At 39.3% G+C, this 11,355-nt stretch overlaps 1 protein-coding gene across 1 annotated transcript; it reads left to right on the forward strand.

Annotated features, from left to right (window-relative positions):
* Window positions 1-515: 515 nt before the first annotated feature.
* On the forward strand, window positions 516-8,803 carry gins3 (GINS complex subunit 3). The gene is made up of 3 exons (XM_063900277.1): window positions 516-801; window positions 4,342-4,575; window positions 8,287-8,803. The coding sequence occupies exons 1-3, from the start codon at window positions 631-633 to the stop codon at window positions 8,515-8,517; spliced, it is 636 nt and encodes a 211-aa protein (XP_063756347.1). The 5' UTR covers window positions 516-630; the 3' UTR covers window positions 8,518-8,803.
* The last annotated feature ends 2,552 nt before the right edge of the window (window positions 8,804-11,355 follow it).

Below are 11,355 nucleotides of genomic sequence, written 5' to 3' on the forward strand. Positions count from 1 at the left end.
TGATATGCTCGGGACAGAGAGCTAGAACACATTTATTTGAAATTTGAAGTGAATGGAAATCAAAGATTGACTTTGCAGAGCTTTTTGAATTCCTCCTCATTTTTATCCTCCATGTCTGAAGAAAGGGGGCTTTAGATTTTAAGAGGTAATAATCTGACCTCTTATGGCTGAATTTGTAATTGCACCTGGCTTTTGACTTGTTATGATTTATAAATTTAGTTTATAACCTTTCCTAGCACTTTTTTTTTTATTATAAGGACTATTTTTCCTTGTTTGATTTATTTCACTGTAGAAAACAATTGTAAGGGTATTATTTTTATTTAATGCGAAAAAATGTATATTCAAAAATGCTTTTAGAACACTTTTTAATCAAATGATAATACATCTATTATAAGAAGCAAAACATACGTAATATAGGAATAGACTAAATGTATTTATAACTCAGTTCGAGTCAGATTTAATCGATTGCTCTTGTCTGGCTGTCACAGCGTCGCTCTCTGATTGGTTAACATGCCGTGGCGCCAAAACAGCAAAGAGGAAGGAGTTGTAAACACAACAGAAGAGAACTCTGCTCGATATTTTGATTATAACATTTGATATAAAGCTACTGTGGCCTCATTTGGGCAAAAAATGGACACACAGTCATATTTGCCTGTGCAACCTGGGGTGGGGATGGAGGAGAATTTCTTGTCTCTCGACGATATTTTGCTCTCACATGAGAGACTTCCTATCCGGACAGAGTGCAGCTTCCCCCGGCTGGGATTCCTGGATAAATCGAGTGACTCGCAGGACATACCGGAGGTCAGTAAAGTGACTGAGAAAAATGTCGACCTGATCGTTTTAATGTTGTCAGTTTATTCAAGTTATTTAGAAATAATCAAATAGCCCCGATTTACGTATGTCTGTGAAACGATAGATACGCTAAAACTAATTTAACTATTCCTATTTACGTGCCTCCTGTGGTTGAAAATGAATTAGGGGTGCTGCAATTGAGCAAAATCACTTTTCAAATCATAACAAACCTAACATGTTATTGTAAATAGTGGTGTAACTAACAGTGGTGGGTGTGACGCGTTGCAAAAGTAACAGAGTTACAGTAATGCATTAGGTTTAGCTGTAACGCAGTAATATAACGCATTACTTCTGAAATGTGGGTAATATAATACCCGTTACAATTTTCAGTAACGCCGTTACAACACATTTTAACCTGAAATGATGTGGTCTTTTTAAGAAATCACAAACATCACGAGACATTCCGACACCAGAGAAATAATTGTGCAGGTAGAATAGTAACTCAGTAAGCCTGTTTACAATTGGTTAAGAGGGCTGCAGAAACAGATTCACAATGCAGAGCTGCAGGCTCACAATGCAGAGCTGCAGGCTCACAATGCAGAGCTGCAGGCTCACAATGCAGAGCTGCAGATTCACAATGCAGAGCTGCAGATTCACAATGCAGAGCTGCAGGCTCACAATGCAGAGCTGCAGATTCACAATGCAGAGCTGCAGATTCACAATGCAGAGCTGCAGGCTCACAATGCAGAGCTGCAGATTCACAATGCAGAGCTCGCAGGCCAAAGCACCAGAAGCTAACTTTCTCTGGGTCTGCTGCTTGAACCCCGAGAAGTTGAGAGACTCGTGGCAGAGTGTTGAAGATCTGCAGCCTCTGTCCTCTGTGGAACATCCGGCTTTTAGAAAGCTTGTCAGCCAAATCCCCGTTAACACACCAATGATTAGGTGAGCTAACGCTGCCATAGTGACTCGTTCATATACAGCAGGTTACAGGGCCGTGCAGAGGCTCCACTAACATGTTATTAATAACACACAGAGACGTCATGTTACCGGTATCACATATTATTCAGCCCACTTAAACGGAGCATGAGTTTATTTCAGCATACTGCCATAGATAGCTTTAATTAATGAGCTGCAATAAACTACATTTAGCATTAAAGCCATACTTTAGAGGTTATTTTGGTGAAAGTAAAGCAAAGTAACGCAAAAGTAGTGTAACGCATTACAGTTCAGAGACAGTAATAATGTAATGTAACTTATTACTTTAAAAAGACAGTAATAAGTAATATGTACTGTATTACATTTTGGAAGTAACTTGCCCAACACTGATAACTAAGTAGATTCACTCAAGTACTGTACTGTTGAGGGGTTAGTACTTCACTTGCTAATTTCTACTTCTACTCCACTACAGTTCAGAGCTAAATGGTGTACTTTTACTCCACTAACTTATTTAATCCCTTTAGTTACTTTACAGATCTGGATTAATGATGGTAAATATAATCTCCCTTAAATCAGACTTTAGTTCACCTGGAGTAAATCCAGCAGCTACCCTGCAGTATACAAAGCCATTCAAACTAGCTGCACCTTTACCAGCTCTGAGAACACTTTAATGATCAATAATTATAAAACATATCAGAGATATTATTCTGAAATGGACCAATCAAACAATGACTACTTTTACTGTCGCTACTTTAAGTACATTTAGATGAGAGTACTTTCTACTTTCACTGGAGGAACATTTAGATTACTTTTACTGTGACAGAGTATTCCTACACTCTGGTACTTCTACTTTACTGAAGTACAAGATCTGAGTAATTCTTCCACCTCTGTAAATAGAGCAGGCATGAACGTCATTACACACGTCACATGCTTACACTGACAAAGAAAACACAACAATCAATAGCGAGGAAACAAACCAGTAAAATAAGATAGAAAAAGGCAAACACTTTAAATATAACCCTGGTCGTCATTTCTGTATGGTTAAATCACAGTTCAATGTTGATACTGGAACCTGATTACTGAGCATCCAGCTGTGACATTTAAATGATTTAGCATTATGAAATGTGTTTGCTGGTCTTAATGTGTTGGCCGAACTAATTCCGAACACTTGACACCCCAGAGGGCTGGGGATAAGGCTGGTCAGTTTATCTATTGATATCGTGATATGAGATTAGATATCGTTGAGTGTCTTTACCTGGTTTTAAAGGCGGAATCACAGCAAAGTCATGTGTTTTTTTTCTGAAAGTACCAGACTGAGCTGTTCAGCTTGCCTGCCACTCAGCCTGATATTGACATTTCTGTTGGTTATTTAGTGAAATGTAGATTTTTAAAATAATTATTTTTAGCTCCAGTTGGATAATCTACATCTATCTCACAGCAATGTCAATATTGAGGTATTTGATCAGAAATATCATATGTTTTTTTCTTTATCGCCCAGCCCTGCTCACATATTATGGAAATGGAATTCTACTACCGTAGCCGCTACTTTTTGCACAAGCTTTGAACTGTGCGGCTTATAGTCCGGTGCGGCTTTTCTATGGATTTTTCATGATTTTTGTGATATCGTAAGAGGTTTTGTTTTGGTTTGTTCCGCTGTTGTACGGCACTACTTTGTCGGAAGGGCATGTGATCAGACACACAGTCACGGAGGAAAAGAGTGGTATGTTGGTCACATGTCCGTCCGCCAGGCAAAGTAGTGCCGTACGAATTAGCGTGAAAAAGAGACTAGATTAGCAAGAGCAAGACGAGTATTACAGGAGCAAAGAAGCTTTCATCCACAAACCCTCATTATGGCAAACAGCTTTTAAATTAAAGGCAGTCGATTTGGCTCTCAACGAGGGAAATAGAGCTGCTGCATTTACCCTTGGTATAAACGAATCAATGGTGAGACGTTGGAGACGGCAGCATGAAGAACTGGCTCAGTCCAAAAAGACGAAAAAAGCTTTCAGAGGTAATAAAAGCAGATGGCCCAAACTTGAAGACTTTACTGAAGACTGGGTGAACACACAGAGAGCAAACGGGCGAGGTGTTTCAACTGTGCAGATCCGACTGAAAGCCAAAACAGTCGCCACCGAAATGAAGATAGAAAATTTCAGAGGTGGACCATCCTGGTGTCACAGATTTATGAAACGAAAAGGACTGTCCATCAGGGCGCTGACGACATATTCTTACATATGGTAATTAACATTAAAACACCTGCGGCTTTTAGTCCGGTGCGGCTAATGTATGAACAAAACAGGATTTTCCCCTAATTTTAGCTTGTGCGGCTAATATTCAGGAAATCAATTCCGGAAAATACGGAAACTTTGACTTAATAACATATATTTTATTTAATTATAAAACAGTTAACTTAACCTCATTTTACAACTGTAACCTATGCTATGTATGGCTCCACAATTTGGAAAAACTTACTCATTAAAATGATTTTGTCTGATATTGCAATTACAATATGTTGTTCGAGGAAACCACAACCCATATCCCTGTAATATGGCCCCCAGAGAGCAGGGGTCTTCACACCTACTCCACCTCTGAGGACCCTTTCTGATATTTCAGGGTACAAAGATGGAGCTCCCTCTGTGGCTGTCTAAGGGTCTGTATGAGAAGAAGAGGAGGGTTCTGTCAGTGGAGCTTCCCAAGGTGTACAGAGAGGGCTGGAGGACCGTGTTCAACGCTGACCCCAACGTGGTGGATCTGCACAAGATGGGGCCGTACTACTACGGCCTGGGGTCCCAGATGCTGCACTTCGACAGCCCGGAGAACCCTGAGATCGCACAGACGCTGCTGCAGGTGAACCACACACAGCTCCCTACATCTCTTAGGCCTTGTGTCTAAGAGATGTAGGGAGCCCCCCCCACCCAACTGTTTTCCCAAAAGGATGCTCCTAGCTCTCCCTTAAGGTTTCTTGACAGCAGTTCACCACTTTTCTAAGCCGGGCTAGTATCACCCATTGCCTTTTATATAGTGGTTTTAGCTACTTAATAGGGCTGGACAAAAAAACGTATGTAGCGTTATTTTTAGAAATGATATTGGTCTTTGTGTTTATTTATTTTTCAATGATTGGAAATATTCAGACATTTATACTTATTAAACCCTACCAAAAAAAAGGATGGAAGAATGCTTTATTCATCCCAAATTGGGAAATGTTTTTGTTACAGCATGAATGCATGGAACAACTGCAAAAAGTATACCCTTTTTTTATTGTACAAACATTACGTACCACATGACAACAACTTGAGCACGGTTTATAAATGTAAACCCCGGCATTTTGTATTTAATTGACCTTCAAACAAAGGTTTCACACAGAATTAAAAAATGTGCAATCTAATATAAACCTTGCTTCAAGCCAAGGTACACACAGTATTCACACTAATAAAAGTGAGGGACTTGCATTACTATTAACCTTTGACATCTAAACAAAAGTAGAACAAATAAAAAAGGTGTGCTACTCGCATTAATATTAACCCGCGCTTCAAGACAAGGTGCACTACACAGATAATATTCAAGTATCGAAACAAATAAAACAAGAGCTTCTTGACTACAGCACCTTCACCATGTCACAACCATTTTTTCACCGGTATTGTAAAATTCATATAATATGGTAAAAAAATCCCATGAAACGGAATACCGCCCTGAACTACTATTTCATATTGTTTTCAACGCCAACCAGATGATGCTTGCTTTTTAGGAATGAGCTCCAGCGCTCGGTCTGACAGCCGTAGAGAAACGAGGACACTGCGCTTACAGAGATAAAAGTCACACACTCACCGGCTGCAACATCCAGGCTCTGCCCGGCCAATCCGCTTAAAGCAGTTACCCTCTCTGTCTTTGTTATGATGGACACGGCCAAAACAAGCTTCTCATCCAATTTCCACTTTGACGTCACCAGAGCTTTACTGAAAAGTAAAAAGGACATTGTTTGGTAATGCTGGTAAATGTGTGTTCCTTTGCAGAGCACACACTGACAATGTGGAATTAGTTTACAACACTGGCCAATTTCATGTTCATGTATCGATAAACAAACTACAGCTCTGGAAAAAAGGAAGAGACCACTTCAGCATTATCAGTTCCTCTGGTTGTATTATTTATAGGTATGTCTTTGAGCTAAATGTTTTATTTTTATTTTATTGTATTCTATAAACTACTGACAACATCTCTCTGTGTTGGAATTGAACACACACTGGAATGGCTGCCATACATGCAGAGATCAAGATTTAAGACAATTTGGAGTGGTCTCTTTCTTTTTCCCGGAGCTGTACAGTATGCTGTTAGCAAATATTTCCTTTCTGAGCATTAGCACTTTTTGATCTGCCCACGTACAGAGATAAATACTTCATTTATCCCTCTCAACACACTCTGCACCAGAAAGTAAATAACTGTAACCACTAAAATGTAGGGCTGAACGATTTTGGAAAATAATCTAATTGCGATTTTTTTCCTCAATATTGCAATTGCGATTTAATATGCGATTATTTTTTCAAGGTCCTCTTCTCATGTATTTTTCAACAAACACAAGCAATAAATCAATCGTGCTTACAATCGTGAACCTCGTGAGGTAGCAACAGTAGTGAGGCACGTTCTGCACAATACCTGACGTTGCGCAGCATCTCCCTTTTTAAAGCCAAAATAATTCCACACAACTGACGTGCCGCCCCTCTTTGGTACCAAACTTCCGGCCGTGCACTCTTCTGACGAGCCTGAGGCCATTGTGCAACAGGTTCAAGCGCAGCGTTGACTTCTTTCCCTGCCTGCTCGGCTTCGCTCGGCTCCACTCGGCTCGCTCGCAAATCACGTGACCAGTCAAATCGCAGCCTTTGCGGTTGGAAAATCTCATTTTGTCATATCGCGATATTATCGCAAATGCAATTAATCGTTCAGCCCTACTAAAATGTTGATATTTTACTGTTTTGTTACACATAAAGTGTGTAAAACAGGAAAGTGGTCACAGCTGCATTAAGAGGAAGAATCTGTTTGAATTTCAGAAATCAGAAATCCTTTACTTCCCCCCACAGCAGGGAAGTGTACAGCATAATGCAGATTAAAGGCAAGAATACAAAGAATACACATACACACGTTAATTAAAATCAAATAAGTACACATCCATGGTAAATAAAATATCAGTATTTGAAAAAGAAAAGAGATAAAAATAATGGTAGGAGCCAGGAATAATAACATCGACAACTTGTGAAAAATATAAGATTGTAAAATATATAGAGTGTATATCGCACATAAGCACTGGCTGTGATGCACACAGTAGCATTTCCGGCCTAGCATAACAATTATTGCTTTGTTTTTTCATGAAACAAACCTTGCAATTCCAAACACCATTATTTTTAGTTTCTCATTAACTGTGTGATAACATTTAATATAAATAAATCTTGCATTTTCCAGAGGTTTTGCTAAAAAATGTCAGTTCAACAGACACAACGCCGATTCAAAACCAAACACCCAGCGTCATTTCAGTCATCACAGCTAGAGGGAGCAATCACATCATGAAACATGGCCGACTGCTGGGTGTCTGCTGCGGCTGTTGCCAGGCAGATTATCTCTAATCTCACTGTCTGACAGACACATGCACTCTATAAGACTTCTCCCAACAAGGTTATCACACACTTGAAGGGGAAAAAGGGTCTACCTTGTGGTTAGAAGTAACCAGTAGATAATAAATACTTGATATGGATACCCATTTCCATGTGATCTAATATTGACACGACCAAATCATTCCAAAGGTATAAAACATCTGAAAAGTAATCATTCCTATTATTTGCTGTTGCTACATACATTTATATAAACTAACTACATTTCTCAGGCTGTTTTTAAAATGTGATTTAGGAACTGTGATGGCTGAAAGAACAAAAATATAATTTTGCAAACTAGGATTTAGATTTGAATAGATGTTTATCGACTGTACAGCAACAGCTGTGCTTGTAAAATGTTAGAATTAGTTTGGACACAACTTCTATGTTCCAATATTTTGAGGTTACGTTTTTTTCAAGATGGTTTTACTTGAACGCGAGTCACCTGAATTTATACATATCTGAAGTTTAACAGATCACAGGAGACTGCTGGATTCCAAACTAGGTCACTCAGAAGAGAGACCTCAATGTAACTTCTTTTTTTTGCTCCTTTTTGGAAAAACATACTCATTGCGGTCATTTCCACTGAGACATTCATCATTTTTGCATCATTATTTTCATGAGATCTAAATTAAAATATTTATTGTGGTGAATTTTTACAAGGATCTCTATCAAAGAAATATTTTAAAATCTGTAACGTATGATATGAAGACCAAAATATCTCTGAAACGTCCCAATAATTCATCCAAAATGGCGTTTTAACACATATTTAGCCTCAGACGGCTGCCTGCAGTTTTAAAACAAGCACTCGTCCATCTTTCGATTCCAATTAAATGGATTAATTGTGCAACTCTAACCTCGATACTCCCTCAGTACCCTGTATGTCTTTGTCCTCCCTCTAACTTGTGTGTTGTCCTTCATCCAGACGTTCATGGGCCGCTTCAGACGGAACATGGACTCCTCTCAGAACGCGTACAACGAGGACACGTCAGCGCTGGTGGAGCGTCTGGACTGTCTGGAGAAGGCTCTGTTCTCGTCGGGGCAGAGCGGTCTCAACAGCTTCCAGAGCTGGGAGAAGGGCCGGGCCTCGCAGCTCACCGCCTCCAGCCTCGTCCTCAACTACCGCAAGAGGAAGATCAACGACATTCAGCCCTGACCCCAGGGACTGGAACTCGTCTGCTCTGACTGTTATTGTCCTTTTCTCTCCCACAGACAATCTCCCCTCCCCATCTGAACCCTGCTCTCTGGGACCACTACCCTGCAAAGAGTAAAGGTTTTATTTATTTTGTCACATTGTACTCATAATCTTGACTGGCTGCACGATTTGGAATAACTGCGATTATAACTGATATAGCAAATTGCAATTTAATTAACAATATTTTTAGAGATTGAACGATTCTTTATCATTACTCTCAATGTTAATAAAACACATATTAAAATGATCAGTGTGGTTTTTTTTTGAGGACCTTTAAAAAAATGATGTTTAGTGAAGTCTGTAGAATGCTTTTTATAAGCCAGGATGTCGCTGCAGCTTTTCAGCTTTTTTATCCGTATTGCAATTTGATCAGTGATGGGCAAGTTACTTCCAAAATGTAATACAGTACACATTACTTATTACATTTTTAAGTAATAAGTAACATAACATTATTACTGTCTCTGTCTTTGCGTTACTTTGAGTTACTTTCACTAAAATAACCTCTAAAGTATGGCTTTAAATGCTGAAATGTAGTTTATTGCAGCTCATTAATTAAAGCTATCTATGGCAGTATGCTGAAATAGACTCATGCTCCGTTTAAGTGTGCTGATAATATGTGATACCGGTAACATGACGTCTCTGTGTGTTATTAATAACATGTTAGTGGAGCCTCTGCACAGCCCTGTAACCTGCTGTATATGAACAAGTCTCTATGGCAGCGTTATCTCACCTAATCATTGGTGTGTTAACGGGGATTTGGCTGACAAGCTTTCTAAAAGCCGGATATTCCACAGAGGACAGAGGCTGCAGATCTTCAACACTCTGCCACGAGTCTCTGAAATTCTCAGGGTTCAAGCAGCAGACCCAGAGCAAGTTAGCCTTCTGGTGCTTTGGCCTGCGCGTGTCTTCTGTGTTTTTTACTGGCTGTATTCAATTTAAGAAAATGGTGACATTTGCCATAAAGCAGTCCATCATTCCATAATTTCTAAATTACAAACAAACACATCTGGAGATATTAGAGATAACTGCCTTGATGGAATACATCTGTAGACGATTTATCATCTCACTATCAGCAGTACAGTTTATTCTCTGCATGGTATGTTGTTGCAGTGTTTCAGCATCTACCTGCTGCTACGCATTTTCAAATGTTAAATAGAAAGCATCTTTCAATTGATTTTTGTTTTACATTCTGTACAACCCTGCAGAGGAAGATCACATCTGAATACCAACTGTTGTGCAGAGTGAGCAGAGTCTGCAATTGGCACAGAGGTAGCTGAATTATTGAGACGATATCATTCTGAAGACATTTATAAACAGTCTCTCCCTCTGCTTGAATCCACACTGCTCATTATGGGATGACTGTATCCAAAGTCTGCAGCAGCAGCAGGAGGAGGATGAGGAGCTGCCTGCTCGGAAACAACAACCCTACTTTTCCGCTCAAGTGTCCCTCTCCTCAGACAACATGGGACAGTTGAAAGCCAAACCAATCATTTGACTTCACTCCAAGGGAAAGTATACCTTGATGGAAGTATTTCTGATTTTAGCCTAACATGGCATTCTATAGTAGGAAATATTAGTGATGGTTTCAGCAAGCATGCACATTAACAAGGCCTGTGAGGGCAGACCATAGAGTGGTGATGAAACGGGTTGGGTATCGTTTGGATTTTTAACGATTCCGCTTCCAATTTCTGTTCTGCTTATTGATTCCTTGAAGGGTAAAAAATAGGTCAGATGCCAATTTCACCAACGAAAATAAAGAAAACCGTTTAATTCATATTTACAAATCACTTCATACCGATGCATTTTGTTGCTGTTATTGGATAAAATGATTTAGAAATACTCTGCATTGCTTTTGCACTCAAGTAGGTGGTGCAGTTGGCTCTGATGTTACACTGCAACCTGCCTGAGGGACAAAGAGTCCAACCATACATATATCCAACACAAGACCTGCAATAAATATCCGAAAGCTGCCTGACTGAATGACTGTTTGTAAAAGTAGAGTAATTATAATTTTAGAACCAAAGTAAGTCTGGGGATGTGAGGACAGCGGAGCAAAGGAACACAGACAGACAGGCCTGTTTTCTTCACCGAGGAAATGGTGGTAAATATTAACAATATAAAAGCTAAAAAGTTAGCATTCCCTCTGGTTTTCAGAATGTTACAGAAAATAAGCTCTGTGGAAAACACAGCAGGATCATCTCCACATATTAACACCACGTTTATAATAGTTAAGGCTTAAATGCCATCGTCAGAATTAAAAAAGTCAACGTTAGGCGACAAACAAAACACACGTCACCACCGCTAAGCTAAAGGTAGCTAATGTTCCGCTTGATGTTCAGTAATCTCATTGAGTTAGCAACCGCTTCACCAGTGTGCTATTTATTGGTGTATTTTATGTCATAAAACAAAAAGCGAAAATCTTGTATTAACTACAGATCTTATTTCAGGCAGCTACCGGTAACCAAAAACTCTTTAAAAATAAAGTGGTAAAATGTTAACTCATTACCAGGTTGTATGAGTCATCCCTGCAGCCATCAGTTATAAAAAGGAGTGTACGACAGGGGACAGTCATGCCATATGACGGAGGCATTTTTCAAGGTTAAGAATGACAGCAAAACCTTTAAACCTTGTTACGTATATTCTCTACAGTGGCTCAGAGAGTACATTTAAACAAGTTAGCGTACATAGAAATACATGACATCACATGTTAGAGCTTCTGGTGGTTGTTCAATTGATATTCTACCATGCTTTAATAAATGATATTGAAAATATGCTAGTGTTCCTTAAATGAGTGCATCA

The sequence above is a fragment of the Eleginops maclovinus genome, chromosome 2 (genome assembly GCF_036324505.1).
Source record: "Eleginops maclovinus isolate JMC-PN-2008 ecotype Puerto Natales chromosome 2, JC_Emac_rtc_rv5, whole genome shotgun sequence".
Lineage (NCBI taxonomy): Eukaryota > Metazoa > Chordata > Actinopteri > Perciformes > Eleginopidae > Eleginops > Eleginops maclovinus.